At 48.5% G+C, this 21,271-nt stretch overlaps 3 protein-coding genes across 3 annotated transcripts in view; 1 reads left to right on the top strand and 2 right to left on the bottom strand.

Annotated features, from left to right (window-relative positions):
* Positions 1-8,299, top strand: part of LOC135819643 (uncharacterized) — an 8,317-nt gene extending 18 nt beyond the window's left edge. Inside the window, exons 1-7 of the mRNA XM_065332886.1 lie at positions 1-1,081; positions 2,850-2,938; positions 3,491-3,701; positions 4,708-4,977; positions 6,006-6,199; positions 6,584-6,746; positions 7,375-8,299. The exon at positions 1-1,081 is cut by the window's left edge and continues 18 nt beyond it. Coding sequence (XP_065188958.1) covers positions 346-1,081; positions 2,850-2,938; positions 3,491-3,701; positions 4,708-4,977; positions 6,006-6,199; positions 6,584-6,746; positions 7,375-7,742 — 2,031 coding nt within the window. The 5' untranslated portion in view covers positions 1-345 and the 3' untranslated portion in view covers positions 7,743-8,299. The remainder of the gene's footprint in view (positions 1,082-2,849; positions 2,939-3,490; positions 3,702-4,707; positions 4,978-6,005; positions 6,200-6,583; positions 6,747-7,374) is intronic.
* Positions 8,300-8,447: 148 nt separating this feature from the next.
* Positions 8,448-11,888, bottom strand: LOC135819644 (uncharacterized). Its single transcript, XM_065332888.1, has 2 exons — positions 11,437-11,888; positions 8,448-10,602 (listed from the first exon to the last, which is right to left on the bottom strand). Exons 1-2 carry the CDS (start codon positions 11,708-11,710, stop codon positions 9,563-9,565), a joined length of 1,314 nt encoding a protein of 437 aa, XP_065188960.1. The 5' UTR covers positions 11,711-11,888; the 3' UTR covers positions 8,448-9,562.
* Positions 11,889-15,781: 3,893 nt separating this feature from the next.
* Positions 15,782-19,166, bottom strand: LOC135819636 (uncharacterized). Its single transcript, XM_065332880.1, has 2 exons — positions 18,252-19,166; positions 15,782-17,645 (listed from the first exon to the last, which is right to left on the bottom strand). Exons 1-2 carry the CDS (start codon positions 18,523-18,525, stop codon positions 16,633-16,635), a joined length of 1,287 nt encoding a protein of 428 aa, XP_065188952.1. The 5' UTR covers positions 18,526-19,166; the 3' UTR covers positions 15,782-16,632.
* Positions 19,167-21,271: the final 2,105 nt, after the last annotated feature.

A 21,271-nucleotide genomic window follows, 5' to 3' on the forward strand; every position in this document is an offset into this window, starting at 1 on the left:
ACCGTGGACAACAGCGAAATGAAGTCAGTAAACAGAGTGGACGGAAACGTGTTCTGCATCATAATAATAATATTATGTCACGTGTAAGATGCCTCGTTCAATTCGACCAACAATGTTGTTCCGGAACGCTACAGCCATGTGCCTCTCCTTGCCCCGAATGTGGCTGCCACGACGGAGCGATATTGCAGTCATAACCCTGGTCGGCTCGATGATCCGAAGGCGATCAGAGTACGAGAAGAAAATGAATGGCTTACCCTTTCAAACTCTCCGCATCCTAGCCAGGTATTTAGCCGACTCTCACAGCACTGATAAGAAGAAACGTTGTGCAGACTTTCCCAAAGTAACATGGTGCAATGGATAGCTTCCGTCGCTGCTACAATCACCCTCCTGGTCGTTGTCTTCGGCGCAGCGCTTGTGGCGTACGTGTGCAGGCGGAGACGTCGTGAAGACGCAGTCGGCGCACTGCGCGCTCGCCAGCTGGCGAAGAGCAGCATTGTGGTGCTACCGTCCATTGCAAAACTCAGCTCGGTGACTGCGCCGTTCGATGCAGTGCCAACAGCAGACGGTCTCAACGCGAAGTTCCCCAGTCGTTCTGAGGCTCAGAAAGGAGGTCGTCTTCTTATCGCATCGGCGCATTCACAGCCCGGGACTGTGGCTGAGCAGTTGCCAGTGGTGGCTCGAGGGCGTAAAGTCTCCCAGCACCGCGATGTGTACAACAGGTCCACGCCGGAACTGCTGACGGAAATCGAGCGCTGTTTAGATGCGGTGGCTGAGCAGCGCGAAGAGGACGCCTCGTATCGCCAGAAGTCGCAGCACATTACCAAAGAGGCCAGACTGCAGCGTCTGAGCAGGAGGCTGTCTGGCGCTAGCGAACTTGAACCGCTCAGCGAAGATGTAGACTTGGAGACCGACGACGCTCAGCTGGATTCGGCAGGAGATGTCGATGACCCGAATCTGAAGGCTGGAACCGCGGCAAAGCCATCGGAGCACCAATCCACTGCATCACCCCACGGATTTCTCTGCTACAGTGTGTGCCTAGCAGAAGGCAAGGCAAAGAAGCAGATCTCCTCCAAGGGCAGACGTAAGTACCATGCCCACTATAGTTTCGAGAAGATAACTTTAAAATGGGTCGAAAATTGTGCCATCACATGAGGATAGTAAAACATAATTTGCCAACAGCAACCCAATAATCTGATGCATGCACAATCCTGCCAGAGAAATCCGACCTAGGAATAACAGCGCCCAGGGCCACGCGGCTCTAGCGCCACACACACATACATATACACACATACATATACACACACACAAACACACACACACACACACACGCACGCACACACACACAAACACCCAACACTCTGCACACCCGAGCCACGGCACAACTATATTCATGAGGTCAGGTTTCTCTGGGCAGAATCGTGCACAGGGATACTGTCAAACCGGAAAGTTCAACGACCAGAAGGTTTAACGTTTGTATAATTTTGGCATGATAATGTGCAGAAAGTTAACAATGGCTACCTGGCCACCCATCTGTATGCGCATCTTTACACAGACATTTCAAACCGGGGCATTTCAAACGTTTCTTCAAATAACGAAAACAATGGTCGTTAAAATGTTAGACTTTGTGAGTCGTTAGACTTTCCAATTTTACAGTGTACCTTGACCAGTCGCATCTCAACTGGCTTTCTCATCTTTTCTTTAGAAATACAGAATAGGCTATAGACTGGGTCAGCAGGGATGCATTTGGCTGCATCAGAAATAGCATTCAGGCCTGCTGGGTGAGTGGGTGGGCTGCTGGGTGAGTGGGTGGGCTGCTGGGTGAGTGGGTGGGCTGCTGGGTGAGTGGGTGGGCTGCTGGGTGAGTGGGTGGGCTGCTGGGTGAGTGGGTGGGCTGCTGGGTGAGTGGGTGGGCTGCTGGGTGAGTGGGTGGGCTGCTGGGTGAGTGGGTGGGCTGCTGGGTGAGTGGGTGGGCTGCTGGGTGAGTGGGTGGGCTGCTGGGTGAGTGGGTGGGCTGCTGGGTGAGTGGGTGGGCTGCTGGGTGAGTGGGTGGGCTGCTGGGTGAGTGGGTGGGCTGCTGGGTGGGCTGCTGCGGATTTTTAAAACTTTTTTTCACACAACTCACAAACCTTAGTACATACAGGAATGTATATTGAAACCTGTCTAAGCCGACCAACGCGCGAGGGACCTTCAACAAGTGGTCTCTGTTACCAGGTGGTCTCCTTTTCCAGGGTCATTTGCCCGGAAATAGCATCCCTTGGTCCTGGTTTCAGTGGTCTTCTAGGACAGGTGGTCTTCTTGTCCGAGTGTTCGCCTTGGCAGGTTCTAATGTATAGTGAAACCCATCTAAGCCGACCATCGCCCGAGGGGCCATCCAAATGTGGTCCCCATGCACAGGTGATGTCCTTGACCAGAGTCATGTGACTGGAAATCACACCCCTTGGTCCTGGTAAGCTGTAGTAGTCCGCCCGGGACAGGTGGTCACACTATCCGAGTGGTCGCCTTGACAGGTTTTACTGTAGGTAACACAGCGGCAGTGGTGGTGAGATCTGCCCAGCTCGTCCGACCAGAGGTCTCGGAGTCATTGCGAGCTGGGTGCATGAGGCTAGATACAGACCAGAGGTCTCGGAGTCATTGCGAGCTGGGTGCATGAGGCTAGATTTTTAATTTTTTTTAATTTTTTTCATTGAAAACCACAAACCTTCAGACATGTGAATATGCACAAGATATACAGTGTACATATGTATGTATAGAGAAGCACTAGATAAATTGAGGCGGGTGATTCTTTTCTGGCCCGAGCTGCTCTAGCCGTGTACAATGTCCACATCATTATCCCCACTGCCTGCGTACAGATGGTGGTGGCAGCACGGAATTACACGTGGCGGTTGTGTCCGCAGTGGCTCTCCGTGGTGTCGGCAAGGCTGCTCAGGTGTTTGTTCAGGTTAGCCATGTGCTAGTGTATGAATACTGCGTTTTGTGCACTTGTGCGAGGTGCGTGATGATTTCTGATGAAAGCCACATGAGAACGACGGTAGAATCTTCCCATACACATACACTAGCACCCTTTTCACAGCCTGAGGGACTCGTGTGTTCTGCTAGCGTCCTGGTGTGACAGCATGCACTCCCCTTAAGTCCACATTGATGTTAAAATGTCTCCTCGCCATGTTTGGGCACGCTGATAGGGGATAGATGTACACTTCACAGTTTACACCCGTTGAAAACAAAATTAAAAGCGTATTTTGCGGACTATAAACCGCACTGGAGTGTAAGTTGCACCCCCCCCCCCTCATTTTTCCCACAAAATACAGACATCTACCCTAGTTATCACCGTTAATTTGATCATCAGAGTATAAGCCGCACCACCCTTTCTGGGGGTGAATTCTGAGTGATTCAAGTGCGGCTTATGCTCCGAAAGATACGGTACTTGGTATGTCAGTGTGTAGTTCTGATCACTTCCACATATCTCTATTGTTATCCATGTTCTCCAATGCAGGTGGAGCTGGTATCAGCCGATACCAAGCTCCGCTCGCCGGCGCAGTTCGTCCAGAAGAAGTCCGCCGTTCGGCACACGAAAGCGGTGATGCGCGGCGGCCAGGCGGTTGGCAGTGGTGGCGTCACCGGCCTGTGCACCGCCAGCGAGGAAGAATTGCGCTCACTGGTGCTCGAGCAATGGAGAAAGGATGCAGAGGGCCAAGATGTCTCAGGTACGGTGCGGTGAAAAATTCTAATGAGAAAAATTCCCGGTTTGCATGGGACTCAGTTGGATTGAGTTTCATGCATCAGCAGGAACGCCACCCACCTTCTAGGAGCGAGGCGCAGATGCAGATCCTAATTAGCTTCTGATCATCCGTGAAAAGTTACTTGTGTTACCATGGAAGATGCGGCTTGCTTCTGAAGATCATGTTTTTTCCTGACCAACAATGTGCAAATGTGGTCCAATACACACATACATACACACACATACACACACACACACACACGCACACACACACACACACCGGCTTCATATGCATCGACTGACTAGATGCACCTTGGGTCCTCATCCGAGTGTCGGTCATGAACAAATTCCGGTCCCTAGGTATATGCACAGTAGAGACATGCCCGTTACATTTACATGTAGAATTTTGTGGATAGCCTCCACACTATTCTTGGCTAGAAAGAGCAGGACGGATCCAAGAATTAAGAGGGTAAGGGCCGGACGGAAGTTCTTGCTAAGTCTAACATGTGAACGGATTTTTGCCTAACTGCTCGCACACGCACAGTTGCCACTGGGTGAAGCTGTTCTCCTGCAAAGGATGACGTAACAAGAGTTTTTTTTCTTGTGGTGTCATGGTTTCTGAATGCAAGGATGTCATGGGGTATTGAGGAATGATTTCATGTGGTTTGAAGAATGATGTCATGGGTTTTGAGGAATGATGTCATGGAGTTTTGAGGAATGATGTCCTGGGGTTTTGAGGAATGATGTCCTGGGGTTTTGAGGAATGATGTCATGGGGATTTGAAGAATGATGTCATGATGTTTTGAGGAATGATGTCATGGAGTTATGCTTGAGAATTGAGAAATCTCTACTCTGGCCTATCATCATGCTTGCATGATGTCATGCGGTTTTGCGTTGGCCATCTGTAGCTGTCACTTCTGCCGGGCGCGATGCATGCATGTATGATATTTCGCTCCTGAATTGTTCCTTCCTACCAATGCTTTCCTCGTCAGATTCGTCCCAGTCGATACTCTCCTATCAGTGGCCCTATCATGAAGACCTGACTCCCTTCATCAGCAATGCCACAAGCGAGCAGCTGGAGCACTCCCATCTGCGCTTCACAGTCTGGGCTAGAGAGCTCGTGCCCGTTACCACAGAGATCATGGCCGACCGGCCAGCACGTCAGACTATGGCTGGCGGTGGCGACATGGCGGAAGGAATAGTACGGCGTGGTAGTCACTCTCCACTGGTGTCCTCTCCTGTGCTAAGCAGAGCTCCAAAAGGTGAGCAATGGAAGAGAATTGTTTTGAGCCATAATGTGTTGGCCGGGAGTGGGGAGGGCACAAGTTGTAACACTGAGGCAGCGATGTCGTAGTATGTGGCATCGGGAGAGGTGTGGGAGAAGAGGAGCGGGGAGGTAAAATTCTGTGACTCGCATAAACGTCACTCAAACTCCCATTGCCCTATCATAATTAGTGCTAGAGTCCAATTCCACAATGAGATTTCCGTAATTCCGGCAGTCTGTGTTAGTTTGGGTCCTGACAGTGGCCTCCGGTTTCTAGTAGCATGCTTATGTGTATGATCTATTCAATTCAGAGATGTTCCTGCAAGATGCCTCTGCAGCCAGACCAGCAGCTACATTGTACTTTGAGTGAAATTTTGAGAAATCGAATCAAACAGTCGGTCAGCACACATACCTCATGTGTCCCACAACCCCAAGGTCAACAACATAATTATAACTAGCTGAGCTCTATGGCCTCTGTTACACTCCAGGTCCGTAGCACCCAGTCGGACCAGTCCGACCACAACAGGAAATTAGTTCGAAAATCTGAGTGCCTCATTCGTGCTCAACCGGGTATTTTGTCGATTATATTTCTTTCTGGTGTTTTCATTGGTATAATTATACTATTGAAGGGAGTTACTTATTTATTTATTTATTTATATATTTCTGCACCTCGTGGCATGTCAAGACAGCCAATTGAATTGAGGAGAGGGTGAGACCAACCATGGAAGATTAGAAAAGAAAGAAAATGAAGAGCACGTACACAAAGTGGGAAGGGATTAGCAACTTACAAAGCAATGGGATGCTCAGCGAGCTATGCAGCGGAAGTGGTGACTGTGACTTTGTTTACAGTGTTCCATTATAATGGGAGGCTGCAGGGTGGAGATGGCGAATAGTGGATGGTTAAAGAACAGCCTAGCTCAAAAATACATAATATTGGCTGAATGGTCAAGTATCCCATGCCATGGTCGTACTACCTGAAATGCTGCTGCTTCATACCTGGCCTCTATCACTCTCTGTTGCATTCAGGGTCTGTGATAAAGATGGTTCAGAGCCGCATGCGCCGCACCACCTTGGCACCGAAGCCTAAGTGCTGGGTGCGGCAGGTCGGCGAGGTGATAGTGCCACTCAGCGAGTTCTCGCCGCTGTCTACGTCACACACTCGCACCGACCAGCTAGCCGCACCGCTGACCGAGGAGGAACTGCGAAGATTGTATGAGCGTGTAAGTACTGGACTGGGTTTCTCAGAAATATCTCAATGCTCTTGTCTCACCCTCTGCCCTCTGTTGTACCTGAATTCCACTCTGCTTCTTTTTCTCATACTAACGGTTTGTCTTCGAAGATTCCCTCGGCCAGAGCCAATCTAGCTGGCAGTTTAACCTCAGTTCAGGGGTTTTCAAATTAATGCTTTTTGTGGTCCCTGAAATGAAAATTGAGTCCGATAATTTTGCTTTCTACCCCCCCCCCCCCTTCCCTTCCCGATAATTATGACCGCAGATTTCCATGCTGGATGATGCAAGCCAGGTGCTGTGCCGGTTACTTGCGATTTTGGTTTACAACTGTTTCATCTCGTGCTGTGTCTTTGCTTTGCATGCTCTGCAATCCAGCACCACTCCGTCACATCCGTGTACAACCCGCATCTGTGCATGCCGGGATGCATAACCATCAGCTTGACTTACTGGCAATGGCCAGAGCACAGCCTGTCGGTGTGCATCACCGACACGGTGACTCTTCCACGCTTCATGGATGCCGCTATGAACAAGCCCAGAGGTGAGTGTAATCATGCCGGTTACCATCACTGTGTGTGTATAACTGTCAGTATGTCTGTCTTTCCGTCTATCTGTGTGTGTGTGTGGGGGGGGGTGTGTGTGTGTGTGTGTGTGGGGGGGGGGGGGTGTGTGTGTGTGTGTGTGTGTGTGTGTGTGTGTGTGTGTGTGTGTGTGTGTGTGTGTGTGTGTGTGTGTGTGTGTGCATGTGTGTGTGTGTGTGCGTGTTCGTGTGTGAGTGTGTGTGTGTGTGTATGTATATTTGTGCATGTCGTCAGATGGAATGGTACAGCATTGATGTTATAATCAAAGAAATTACATGTATATCTGTAGCTGAGACTATCCTCAGCTTCAACTGCAGACATCTTTGCGTATAACGACACTCGGCGGTGCATCAGAAAAGTGTCCTTATACCCGAAGTCTCATTATATGTATGCAGTTAGATGGGACTTTGCTCTGGGCATGGAAATTCTGTCGTTATATCCGCAGTCGCTATTAGCGAAGTTGACTGTATTCCAGATGTTGGGTGTGTGTGTGTGCTCCCCTGGAAGTGCACGCATACGTACGTGTTAGTCCTGGGTGAAATACATTGTATAGAGCTTGACCGTGTGCTTGCCTTCACTATTTCTCAGACACAGCGCTGAAGATCTACCTGAATATCAATGGACAGCGATATCGCGAGTGTAGCAGCATCATCGCACATCACAGCCACACTCCTAACTACGCACTACGGGAGGTGCTAAGCTTGTCTAACGTCAGTTTGGATCGCGACACTGTGGAGCTGGTGATAGCCGTCAAGCTCTGCCGCTCCGGCAGGAGACTGCGCAAGGCACGCTCCCGGACGTTTGCCGTGCGTTCGCTGCGGCTCGGGTCGGTCGCCTCGAGCGAGTCCTGCCGTCAACACTGGACCAGGGTATTGTCACAGCCAGCCCAGGTCATCACTAGCCGGCATTCACTGGAGATGGACACTGAGAGACTGAGTAAAGCGGCAATGCTTTAGCCACATTGCTACAGACATTGCTACAGTCATTGCTACAGTCATGTACTGATACAGTGTGAAAATGCTACAAATACCGGGAGAGAAACGTTCATAGCTCAACTTTACTTCTACATGCATGCGAGGAGTCTAGGTGTAGATATCACTGTATGCATAAGTATACTGTGAAACGAAATTCTCTTCCTTACTCTCTTTCCACATATTATTCTCTCTCTCTCTCTCTCTCTCTCTCTCTCTTTCTGTCTCTGTCTCTCTCTTTTTCTCGTTCCCTCTCGCTCTCTTTCTCTCTCTCTCTTTCTCTCTCTCTTTCTCGTTCCCTCTCGCTCTCTTTCTCTCTCTCTCTCTCTCTCTCTCTCTCTCTCTCTCTCTCTCTCTCTCTCCGCTTTACGGTTTGCATGTCCCCACCCTTGCTATGTAATGGTCTCCCCTGTTGAGCGCTCTTCATCCTCCTCTTCTTCCTTTCAGGCCTCCAATACCCATCCTTGGTTGCACGCATTGATTAGTATGGCTGCCTGCGGACCACATCCCAGCTTACATGTACCAAATTATTGCAATCACAATAGCCTCTGTAGTACATGACTGGGGTGATGTCAGAAAGCAGCACTTCCGCATGCATACATGTCAGCTGAGTTCATTGTAAACCAAGCACACAGGTGTCTACTGCATGGGAACAATGCAAAACAGTGGAACTTTGAGGCCAATTCGTTGTAACTCTGAGCTTAACGTTCTGCACATTCAGCAGGCAGCTTCTAGGGATGCTGAGTCCATGTCTCAGTAGCCTTCACCACTATACTACCTCATGAAGACCCAAGGGCGAAAGTTTGGAGAGATAATTATAAGTATTACAATTGCAGTGTACGACCGTAGTGGTGAAGGAGATTCATGATTAACATTAATTTTTGTAGTAATTGGCTGCAGAGGAGCATCCGCAGATTGAAGAATGCTGTAAGCCACGCCAGTATCATTATATGAAAGGTGACAGTGCCAAGGTGCCAATGATTAGTAGTAAAATACTAGCATTTTGCTGAAGTGGAGCATCCGCAGATTGAAGAATGCTGGAAGCCACGCCAGTATCATTATAATTATGACAGGTGACAGTGCCAAGGTACCAATGATTAGTAGTAAAATACTAGCATTTGCTGCAGTGGACCATCCGCATATTGAATAATGCTGTAGGCCACTCCAGTATAATTACAGGTATATCATATGAAAGGTGAAAGTTCCTAGGTCATAGTGGCGTTGCGGGTGTGGTGCTGTGCTTCGGGTGTTCAGCTGGTAGGAGGTGTTGATCATTTATCTAGGAACAAATTTACTTGTACTGCATGCGTGAAATCAGCCGTGCACAATGCATGCGTTGTCGGAGTATATTCTATGCCAACAATCCAAGAAGGCAGAGGTTATGAAGACCATTCACGGACATGTATGGTAAGCTTACCATATTCAAAACGGTATGTCCATCGCATTGTTCTATCGCAATGCAGCACAGCGAGGATAGAGGATGATTCCCTTCCATCGTCATCATAACATCGGGCATGATTGCCCGTTTGACTTGCGATGTAAAATAAAAACATTATACAAAAAAATACAGCGCATCACACTGTATACATTAAAGTGGTCTTTGTAAAAAAAATATAAGAAAAAATTTAAAAAAATATAAAACGTGGCATGCTCTTCAAAGTTCGAATGGACTATTGCTCCGCGGATAGGCATACCGCTGACAGTGTTTTAAGTACAGGTACATGTATGCTGCTCACGTACCAGTAAGCATGTGGAGTTTTTTTCCTGGTGTAGGGATGGTTCCTGCCTGTGTGCAAACAGCATTGTCAAGCAGTGGAAGTGAGGAGAAGCTGCCCTGATCCCGTGTCCGTCTCCAGCATTTCTCTGGTCGCGCTGCCATGTGTGTTGCAGTAACACGCCTTTGCACTCCACTGCTTGAAATGCATGGTGACCGCGCCATGTTCCCACTTGTATCTACCGTGAATCTTCTTAGGCTCCGACTCATAGACAGTAGCACATGTATTCTGTGGCTGGTCGAAGATTTCACCAATAGACATTGACTGCTCTTCGCTGGCAGTGCAATGTCCGGCGCAGATATTGTACTGGAAGCCCGAATCTAGGGCGTCCTCTTTCTCCGAGGCGTTCTGCGATAACGTCATGATAAAGTTGTCGTTCTGCTTTGCAAGTGTGCTGAAGTTCAGCTTGATGGCCTGCAGTTGGCACTGTCCTCCAAAGTCACACACACTTTTCCTGGTATTGTCGGGAGCGCGGTTGATCTGGACTTTGAGTCGCTTGTTCAGTTTCCATTGCCGGTACGTGAAGGTAATGAACGGCCTGGTGGAGTCCAGCTCCGCTTGACCCGTGGCGCCGTTGCCACGGTATGAGAAGCATGTCTTGGGTTTGATCACGTGATGGTCCGTGCCTTGATCCGAGGGCGTTTGTTCCATTCTTATAACGAATTTGACGTGGCTCTGCTTCATCTGGATCGCCTTCTTGATGGCATCCGTTACGTCGATCCTCTTCCACACGCACTCGGCATAGAATGGTTTGTCGTCGCGATATTGGCACTCCTTCATCAAGGGCCGCTGTCCGCATCTCGGATTTTTACCATTCCTGGTACCTGTGATCAACTGAGTGGTTTTGCTCGTGCTGATCAGCTGATCGGGTTTGATGTATGCCTCCGCGCTGAGAGTGACTCTGTGACGGCCACTCTGGTTGCGTGTCGGATACAGGCAGACGTTGAGGCGACCGCGGCGGATGCTGCTGGCTTGGCTAGCCGTGGCGTCTCCCCACACACCCGACAGCTGCACGGTAATGGATCGTTTCTGCACGGATTGGCATTGGTCATCATCACCATGCGTGTAGCCTGCAGGACATATTGAACACAAATAGAACAGAATAGCGATAACGCTCACTAACTCAGTGTCAAAGTTGAAATCGGATTGTGAGCCAATGCAATTTAAAATGCCAATTATGGATAAAAAGGAGCTAGAACTAGTAGAAGGGCAAAACGGTACGAGTTATGAAAATTATTGTCATTTTTGTCGCACTGGCTGATCGTATAACTGATCTGGTAACGTTGGTGGACAGTTAGTCATAACTCGTACCATTTTGTCTTTCTCCTTTTATCCATAAGTTGCCTTATGATTTCTTCGCCTGGAATTCAGGCCAGCAGTTTTTTTAGTCTTTGGTGCAGGCCTGAGCATGCACTGCGCGCGGTTTGCACGATCGTGTCGATTCGGTCTTGATTTTTTCGAATGCAACCCCACCGCCTTCTATGTCGCCTTGCACAGCGGACATGTCATCGGCAGTACATGTACAGTCAACTTCGCTAATAACGACTAGACTGCGGATATAACGACAATTCGCGAATAACGACAGAATTTCCATGCCCAGAGCAAAGTCCCTTCCAACGGTAATACATAATGAGACTTCGGGTATAGCGACACTTCGCGAATAAGGACACTTTTCTGATGCCTCGCCGAGTGTCGTTATAAGCGAAGTTGACTGTACTGGTATGTCCTGAACACACCCCAGTATGCCCTACGTACCCCGGGCCCGCTCTTCAAACGGTTTTCAATATACACTGTTCAGGCATGTAGTACTCGTACATTCACGTGCTTGGCAAGAGTAGATCTGTACCAGTTAGCATTCTGCTGTCACGTGCAACAGCCAGACCGCAGTGATAGCGATTGCTTACCTGAGTCTTGCCTGGGCATGTCAAAACCAGCGTGCCTGGCATCAGTCCCGGACAGTCCGCAGACGGAGGCCAAGGCCACGCGAGGGTTGTGCGGCTCGCCGCAGCATTTCGTACGCATAGCACTGTACCGGTGGCAAGAAAGACGACCCCAGGAGACGTAGGGAGGCAGCGAGTCGAGTAAATCTCTGCACTCCTCGCCGGTTATCGTACACTTTGCCGACACCATTGCGGCGAAGCAGAGCACAAGACAAGACGGTAGCAATGCCCTTTCCATTATTGAAATTCTGTCAGATGGTATCCTCAAGGCGAGGTAAGAGAAAAGAAGATGGTATTCCTGCTATGCACACAGAGTTCCAATCCACCTCTCTCCTCAACAACCGAATAGCGTTTGCAGTAACTGTTGTGCAAGTGATGAAGATGTTGCATTCCCTCTCCGGCTTTTATACTCTACGAGGGCTATTTGTCAGTAAACTCGACAATAGAGCAAGGTGTCAGCTCCAAACGGCGCAGCACGCGCTTCAAGACGATTGGCTGACACTTGACGACAGGCAGCGCGATCTCTAGCGTTGAGAGCAGCCAACTTCTTCTACAATTAACGCCGAAGTTGCTGCGTCTCAGTTCGTATCTTACAACAGTTGCATAACTGTTTCCGGCTCCCCGCGCTTATGGATAGTATCATTACGTGTCACAGTGACACGGAACAAAGGGCCGCCGCTGGTCTTATCAAGAGACACATTTCTGAACAGCGCAACAGAGATAACGGTGAGGGTAAAGGGTTGACGTAGACAAACACAAAGGGCGACGGTACAAAGCAACACAGACACTAGTGCCAACAAGGTTGAGGATCCTATCGTCACACAGTAAAGCAGTAGAGGTAAAAATATTATTGGATTATGCACATGTACATGTATGTATCTATCGGGACTATCGCTTACGGTGATGCCAGTTGGAATCCAGTTTCCTAAACCACCCTTCAGCACGCATGGTTTGATCATAACAGTAATCCCACTGCGATACATCAGCGATAGCCATAGTTTTGTCACAGCACAACCAAGTGCCCTGAACACCAACGCATTTCTCTTTCTGCTGTTGTCGATGATCATGTCGACTCATCAGGTTGAATGGAAGTCTTCCCTCTCGCTGTTATCTGATAGCGGCGGTCCCATGCTTATTTGGAATTTGCTCGCTGTATCAGCCCCTGAGGGGCGTGCCGTGTAGTCCCAATTGGAATACAATCATCATTTCAGCAGCTGAATTTCGCTCATCCATCAAAACTATTCCTAGGGTTTTCTGTGAAAAAAGGCGTCGACGCCTGTTGGGAATTCCCCAATACAACCAGAAAACCCTGTGTGGACCATGGCTATCGCCAGACGTTTCTGGAGTACTGTAACGTCTCTTGCATAGCTACTGGCTTAAAATAATATTGATAATATCAGCAATGACTCTTGAGATCATGCATCAAGTTTCAGATTATGAATGCCAACCCACATTCATACTTTGTATGCATAAGAATGTATTCCGTAGGAAGAAGGATTGAATTCCTGAAACTCGAAGGCCAAAGACGGTACGTACGCACTGTGCATGTGTGCTTCTGTTGAGTTCTGAGGCTTCCGACGTCCGCAACACAACCAGACAGTGAGAGATACTGACGCGCAGACTTGCTCCATTCGTTACATTGTAGTTTTCATGTCGGAGAGGTCATGTACGCGTGTGTGTTGGGCAATGACAATGAGCGTCAGTGAGAGTACCAGATCTGTTCGTTCAGGCACTGCGCTGCACACTGTGCATAAGGAGCAATTCGCGCAGGAGAATGATGATTGTGTTTTGCATCTTCACCCAAATAAGGAGTGCATGTGGCCCTGTTGGCCCCTTGCCCCTTGACTTAACCTCAAGTCTTCACTTAGGCCAAGTTCTAGCTCTTATCTTCTCCTCTTAGTCTTAGAGTCTTATCATGATGGTAAAGTCGGGGTAACCCTCGCGTTCGCCTACGTCATGCATATGCGTCATACACTCAGAGAACATACCCGTGGCTGAAGGGACACTACCTAACGCTAATGGTTCAATACAAATCCATGCAAATGTTCCAGATACCATGATGATCATTTTGATTGCTTAAGCATGCAACTTTGCGCTGCCACGTACTCCACTTAGACCCTCTCTTCTTCATAAGTATGTAATAGCTAGCTGTGTATCCGCATATTGGATACTCGTGTCGCCTTGTATATGAGGACCTACATGGGTTCTCAATACATGTATGCTCAATTCGTAGGCTTTACGCTGTATCATGTTTGATAGGGAAATCGATACACAGCATCGGTGTGCCACCGTTGGAAGAGCCGGATGTCGAATGTCCGTCCACTCGGTCATATCCAGCTGGAAGCCGCTCCCGCTTCAACTAAATTTACAATGTAGCTACGACTCATACTATTACTAGCTGTCCAGCTCCTGAGTCGCAGATCACTACTGACTAACAAGTAACAGTACTGAGCGAAGAAATCCAACCTCATGAATGACGCAACGCAGCCCTTGCACTAAACGCACTGGTCGGTGACGTCTAATACGGCACTACATTATTCATGAGGTCGGATTTCACTGACCAGAACTGTAGTGCATGTAGTATTGTCTGCTTCCCCTGTGTATCCGTGTGTGGCTCTATGCAGAGCGGGCAAGAGCGGAAAACAGTCTCAACGCGAAACACAAGCCCAGTGCTTCAGAATACAATCATATCTCTACAGGTCCATACAATAGTCTACGCGTATAGCCTCTCTGCTGTCCTCTGCTGTCTGCAGGATCATTTCTACGCTTTGATGCTCCATAAAAACAGGAAATTGTTTTGCAGTCGCCGCATTCAAAGCCAGGTTATTCAGCAGAGCAGTTACGTTTAACGTCCAAAAGCCGAACGCCGAAAGTTCAGTATTATGGTGATTAGAACACGTCCATGAACTGCAGGTAAACTGATGACTGGCCGGGCTCCGGCTCGGTGAACTGAATCATGCCCATGGCTGGATACTTCGCATCCACAGCAGACGCGCGGCGCACCACCGAAAAGGTCAGACAGCAGGGCGTGAGCAGGGGTCAGTTTGGCGTTTGGTTAACTTAACCACTTCAGCGACGATCTGGACTCGGAGGGTAACGACGATCATCTGGGTAATATTGTTAGGTTCACGTTTGTAGAATTGGACGGCGCAGACATCTGAGCACCAATGAACTGCATCTCACGCCTTCCCCCAGCACAGCGCGTATGGGCACGCAGATCAGATCTCGAGGGCAAGAAACGCAAATACGTACAATGTAGGTGTTCTTTTCCAACGCCAGGCGTAACCATAGGAATAAATGGAGAGAGAGAGAGAGAGAGAGAGAGAGAGAGAGAGAGAGAGAGAGAGAGAGAGAGAGAGAGAGAGAGAGAGAGAGAGAGAGAGAGAGAGAGAGAGAGAGAGAGAGAGAGAGAGAGAGAGAGAGAGAGAGAGAGAGAGACAGAGAGAGAAGAGAGAGACAGAGAGAGACAGAGAGAGACAGAGAGAGACAGAGAGAGACAGAGAGAGAGAGAGAGAAGAGAGAGAAAGAGAGAGAGAGAGAGAGAGAGAGAGAGAGAGAGAGAGAGAGAGAGAGAGAGAGAGAGAGAGAGAGAGAGAGAGAGAGAGAGAGAGAGAGAGAGAGAGAGAGAGAGAGAGAGAGAGAGAGAGAGAGAGAGAGAGAGAGAGAGAGAGAGAGAGAGAGAGAGAGAAGAGAGAGAGAGAGAGAGAGAGAGAGGAGAGAGAGAGAGAGAGAGAGAGAGAGAGAGAGAGAGAGAGAGAGAGAGAGAGAGAGAGAGAGAGAGAGAGAGAGAGAGAGAGAGAGAGAGAGAGAGAGAGAGAGAGAGAGAGAGAGAGAGAGAGAGAGAGAGAGAGAGAGAGAGAGAGAGAGAGAGAGAGAGAGAGAGAGAGAGGGAGAGGAGAGAGAGAGATAGAGAGAGAGATGGGGAGATGGAGAGATGGAGAGGTGGAGAGATGGAGAGATAGAGAGAGAGAGAGACAGAGAGAAATAGCATGGACATTTTGTCGTTGTTCGCGAATTGTCGTTATAGCCGCAGTCGTTATTAGCGAAGTTGACTGTATGTGGAACACGAAGTGGCAGCAGTGGAGTCTGTACACCTTTAGGAACCTGTCAGTTAAAGACAGGAAAACAATTTCTGGCATGCTACGGTACGTGCATTTAGTTTATTTTATACACTCGGAATGGAAGTCACATTAATTTGTGTCGCACATACATGTATCTCGTTGAGCATACATGTATGGCCAGTGGCGGTTCCAGAGTCAAAATACCGACATGTACAAGTAAGAATGAAAAACACATCCCGAGCCAGACCACATCAAAGAAACATGCTGTGTACATTCGTTGAGACGGCAATGGACGTTGCCTGCAGCAAATTGAGATAGCGATGGACGTTGCCTGCAGTAAATAACTAAATATCCTCATATACATGTACAAATCTTGACTAGTTTGAGGGAAAGACACAAACGGCATACAAATGTAAATATACACGGCGGCAGTCCGGCTTTACCTAGCTGCTACTAGTAGAGTGCTCAAGGTTTGTTGTGATGGACGGAGCTCATGTACAACAACTGTACATGTAATAATAATAATAATATTATAGAACTTTTGAAGAACGTATTTGAATGCCTGTTCATACTAAATTGTACGTGAATTGCCCGTTTCGGTGGTAAAAGCATGAGGCTGGAAATAGTACTGAACTTTGAAGATACACGTCAATAATGCTGTACGTTATAGACAACTTGAATGTACATGTACATGTATATACACTCCTAACCGGTAAATATTTGCAGTGCTACCGCGCGCGGCTTGACCTGATATTACACAGTTGTTCTCCATGCAAGGTTATAATTATATTACTAGTGAATACTGTGCTTGCAATGTATCGCACGCATGCTGATGTACATAGATGTACACATGTAAAATTTATACATATATGTTTGCTAACTACCTGTGTACATGAGTATCAAAAAACGAAGGCATGGAATATACGTACATGACTTGCAGTAGAACAATGCTAGCAGCAGTGAGTCTGGGTACGGAACTTTTTGTACAGATCATGTCGTTCCATCACCGCAGAGCTGAGCAAGAGCTACGCTGCCCACACCGGCAAATCCAGCTTTTACCCTGGTGTGAAGAACGCTGTCATAGGTGAGAACAGCATTGTCAAGAAGTGGACGTGAGCAGAGGATGCGCCGCTGGCTTATCCGTATCCAGCATCTCCCTGGTAGCATTAGCATAGGTGTTACAATAACACTCCTTTGCACTCCACTGCTTGAAATGCATGGTGACCGCGCCATGTTCCCACTTGTATCTACCGTGAATCTTCTTAGGCTCCGAGTCGTAGACAGTAGCACATGTGTTCTGTGGCTGGTCGTAGATTTCACCGATAGAGGTAGCTTCCTTCTCTTTGGCATTGCAGTGTCCGGCGCATATATTGTAGTAGAAGCCGGAAGCTAGGGTGACCCTCTCGGAATCCATTATGCTGAAGTCGTCGCTGCTTTTGGCCAGGGTGGTAAAGTTCAGCGTGATGCGTCGCAGTTGGCACTTTCCTCCAAAGTCGCAGGAGCTCATCTTGGTATTGTCCGGAGCGCGATTGATCTGGACATTGAGGTGCTTGCGGAGATTCCATTTGCGGTACTTGAAGGTAATGAACGGTCGGGTGGAGTCCTGCACGACTTGCTGTGTTGGCCCATTGTACGAAAAGCAAGTAGTCGGCTGCTGCTCCGTGCTTTGCCCCAATGACGTTTGATCCATTTTCACAACGAATTTGACGTGGCTCTGTTTCTTCTGTATCGCCTGTTTGATCGCATCTGTTACGTCTATCTTCTTCCACACGCAATCTTCGTAGAGCTTCCGGCCGATCTCGTTGCGGAAGCGGCAATTCTCCGTAATGGGCCGCTGTCCGCATTTCGGGACCGCACCGTTCTTGGTGCCTGTTAAGAATTTGGTCGGATTGCTTGTGCCGATATGCTGGTCGGGTTTGAAGTAAGCCCGCGCGCTGAGAGTGACACGATGGCGTCCACTCTGGTTGCGTGTTGGATACAGACAGACGTTGAGGCGTCCTTGACGGATGCTATTGGCCTGCCCAACTGACGCATCTCCCCACACATCTGAAAGTTGCACTATGACGGATCGTTCCTGCTCCGATCGACATTGGTCACCATAAACCGGATAGGCTGTGGGACGTATTGAAAGACAAACCAAAACAGGGAACAGTTCAGTTGTGTAATGATTGCGTCCCTAGGTTACACAGAGCAGCACCTTGTCAGCGCGGTTAACAGAACCACTTCTAGCTAGAAGTGTCACACTCCATTGACAATGACATGTAGTTTTCGAGTGTGCAATTTCCCAGTTCCCCCGTTTCACTGAGCCCTTGAACTCAACGCCATGCTGCGTTATTATTCGCGTCATCCTAGCGACGGGAATAAGTCAGCACGCCCTGATTTCAAACAGTGAGACACATCCAGAATATACATGCACATGTACACGAAGAATGTACATTGGCAATAGCAGTGCACACTCAGCATGAAATGAGTCGAGCGAGCTGTACTTCCGGTGCGGAGAGGCGGGCTCACACGCCAGTATGGCAACTTCACCATGTCTCACCCCCAAGATTCCATTCCATTTCTTGCACAATATCATACTTGTAGTCGCACAAAGGTAAGAACGCACACATGTACAAACAAATTGGAGTTGCCTGTTTGTTAAAAGGCCGAAAAGAAAATTAAAAATTATTAAGAATCGCTCACGATAGCACGACCGCAGAGATCATGACTGCTTACCCGAATCCAGCTGCGGCCTGTCAAAGCCAGTATCCATGGCATCAGTCCCGGACAGTGCACAGACCGAGGCCAAGGCCACGCGAGGGTTGTGCGGCTCGCCGCAGCATTTCGTACGCATAGCACTGTACCGGTGGCAAGAAAGACGATCCCTGTACACAAAGGGAGGCCGAGAGCGGAGTAAATCTCTGCACTCCTCGCCGGTTTTCGTACACTTTGCCGACACCATTGCGGCGAAGCAGAGTACAAGAAGAGAATAGAGTACTGCTTGTTCCATCTTTGATTCTGAATTCTGCAACTAGCTGTAGCTACAATGTATAAGTGAATACGTGGAATAGAGGTTAGAAATAGGAAGTCAGTCTGTCCCGACGATATCCTGAGCACCAAGGCACTTGTCTCAAACCAGAACAGGGTTTGCAGCTGAGCCAATGATGAAGACGTTGCATTCCCTCTCCGGCTTTTATACTCCACCGGGGCTATTTGTCCGTATGTCCGACAATAGCTGGGTAATTGCTTTCGCCCTCCCCGGCCGCGATGACTGTGTACAACACACAATAGACCAGCCGCCAATCTCATCAGTGCCATCACCACGATCACCACGCGTTCTCAGATTGATCACCGTCCGATCAAGATCGAGATCGAAAGCAGCTCCAAGTCTCGAGAGCGAGCCGGGCTCCGTGCATCTACAGACACAGTGCTAGTGCACTAGTACTAGTAGTAGTAGCACAATGCTGGTAGTGTACGGAGTGCCGGGTGAAGCCGTGCATGGCCCATGAGTATGCGTATGATATGAGTGAAGACGCGATCAGCTGACTCCGATCCGGTTCGGGTACATGCATGTGCACCTACAACTACAGACAGTACAGTACAAGGCTACATTGTGGTTCACGTGATCCACTCTCTTCTACCCGCATGGCTACATAGTCATTGACATAATTGTATAATCTACCTGTATGTCGACTGGCTTGCGCTCGTACTCGGGGCAGTATCCGTGCGGACCAGGTGCATGTGTGACATTCTAGCTCCTCTCCATCTTTCTCTCTCTCAGTGACAGTGTAGTGTCACGCCGTGTGGTCAGTTAAGTTACATGCAGTTGGAGGTTTGGCAGGTTGACTGGCTTGCCCTCCGTGTATACCGCGTACGCTGGTGCATGCTGTACTGTCCCAGCCTCTTCCTGTGAGTGAGAGTGACTGTATCATTGTATGCACGACAAGGTCGATGGGCGTCAGTGGGAGTGCCAGATTGGTCCCGCGATCCGTACAGCATTCATTGGCATTGGGGTAGGGAATGTGTTTGGCCTCGGGCTCAACAGTTGGGCATGGGGTCGATATTCATGACACTGTACTCAGTCGGTAGCCATACCCGAGGTCCTGTTTGCCTCTCGTTCGACCAAGCTCCAAGGCTGTTGCTGCGGCTAACCCTCTCTTGAAGAACTAGGCTCTGTGTACACGTCTGTAACAATCACGTGACAAACGTAGTTTTGTCCACATTCGGAATATCGCATTGGACAGAACCAAGACATTATGTTGTGCACTCGTGATGGACACACGTACACAGCTGTCACGATGCTCGTGTGGAGCGATGCATGGGAAGAAACCAAAGCAGTGTGCTGTGTGGCGTTGTTGGAAGAGTCGGATATCGAATGTTCGCTGTCTCGAGTTCTGATGCCTTGTCACGGAGTCAGCACAGCAACGGACCCCCGACATACTCCTCCTGAAGGACACGACTACAGTAATAAGTATTGTCATTTTAGGCAGCTCCTATCTTACCCGCTTCATTACAGCAGTGTTCTACCGACGTAGCGTCGCATGTACAATGTAGCTGTTGCGATGCAAACGAGGAATCCGATCAAACAGCCCACACGATGTGGTTGCTACCATCACGTCAAGTGAATGGGATGGCTACATCGTACAGTACAACCAGCTACCTACACGCAAACAAGTAGCAATGCGCTGAAGCATCGGGTGTCGCGTGAGTGTCCTGGACTAGTGGAGTGCTTGGAACTAGTTGTCCTTATCGAACAGAGACCACTTGAATCTCTTCTGACGGTGTTGAGGAGGACAGCTGTGGGTTTAAGCTTATTGCCTTTTAAAATTCTATTCGCTCATATTCCGGCATCACGGGGGGAGCACTGCAGAGAGGTTCATCGCGGAGCTACATATAAACGGAACGGTTTTATTTCCATAGGTGTATGCAGATCTAGAATGTAAGTGCACTATTGTACACGTGAGCAAACTCAGTGAAGGATTCCACCACTTGAGTTGAAGTACGAGAGGAGGGCACTGCAACTGGACAAAACCAATGGGAGACAGAACTGATTACGAACGAACTGATGGGAGACAGAACTGATTACGAACGAACTTTAACGTTTAAACAGCACTGTGCATCGGTCTTCTTTACTTCAGAAGGAAACACCTCCTGACTTCTAGTCCAAAAGTACTCTAAACAGCTAACAGATGCTAGTACTGTACTGTATGTGATAGAGGTAGCGCCATGTGACTTTGGCCATGATTTCATAGGACAGGTACTAGGTGTTTGCTTTCCCGCACCGGAGTTCGCGCTTTTCCGACATGTTCGTGAGTCAGTCAAGTGTCAAGGCGGAAAAGGACGAGCTCCAGCGTGAGGAGCAAAGTTCAGCAAACCCCTTTCCTAATACATTGTCATGTTGGGTAATCCTGAAATAAATATTATTATTATTATTATTATTATTATTATTCATACACTACATGTACCTATACAATCATGTACATGTGCATGTGCAAGTTTTAAGTTATATCTGATATTGTTGATATACGTACATGTAACTTTAAAGTTAGTTTCTACCGAGCTACATGTACATGTACATGTATAATGTACATGTATGCATGTACATTATACAGAAAGTGTCTATACATGTACCTGAGCCATGACACTTGCACTCATATTACGCACAGTGTATTCTAGCGCTGATGTTATCCCCTCAAGCTTCGTGGTCACTGCGGCACTGCCTTAGCCTGCAGTACAATCACTAGCGAATACTCAAT

The sequence above is a fragment of the Sycon ciliatum genome, chromosome 6, assembly GCF_964019385.1.
Source record: "Sycon ciliatum chromosome 6, ocSycCili1.1, whole genome shotgun sequence".
Classification (NCBI taxonomy): Eukaryota; Metazoa; Porifera; class Calcarea; order Leucosolenida; family Sycettidae; genus Sycon; species Sycon ciliatum.

Bases quoted from the DNA above. Each gene is read 5' to 3' on its own strand.
- LOC135819644 (XM_065332888.1), bottom strand. From the start codon at position 11,710: ATGGAAAGGGCATTGCTACCGTCTTGTCTTGTGCTCTGCTTCGCCGCA. The intron at 10,603-11,436 runs GTAAGCAATCGC...TATGTCCTGCAG, and splicing joins CATGCCCAGGCAAGACTCAG to GCTACACGCATGGTGATGAT.
- LOC135819636 (XM_065332880.1), bottom strand. From the start codon at position 18,525: ATGGAACAAGCAGTACTCTATTCTCTTCTTGTACTCTGCTTCGCCGCA. The intron at 17,646-18,251 runs GTAAGCAGTCAT...TACGTCCCACAG, and splicing joins CAGGCCGCAGCTGGATTCGG to CCTATCCGGTTTATGGTGAC.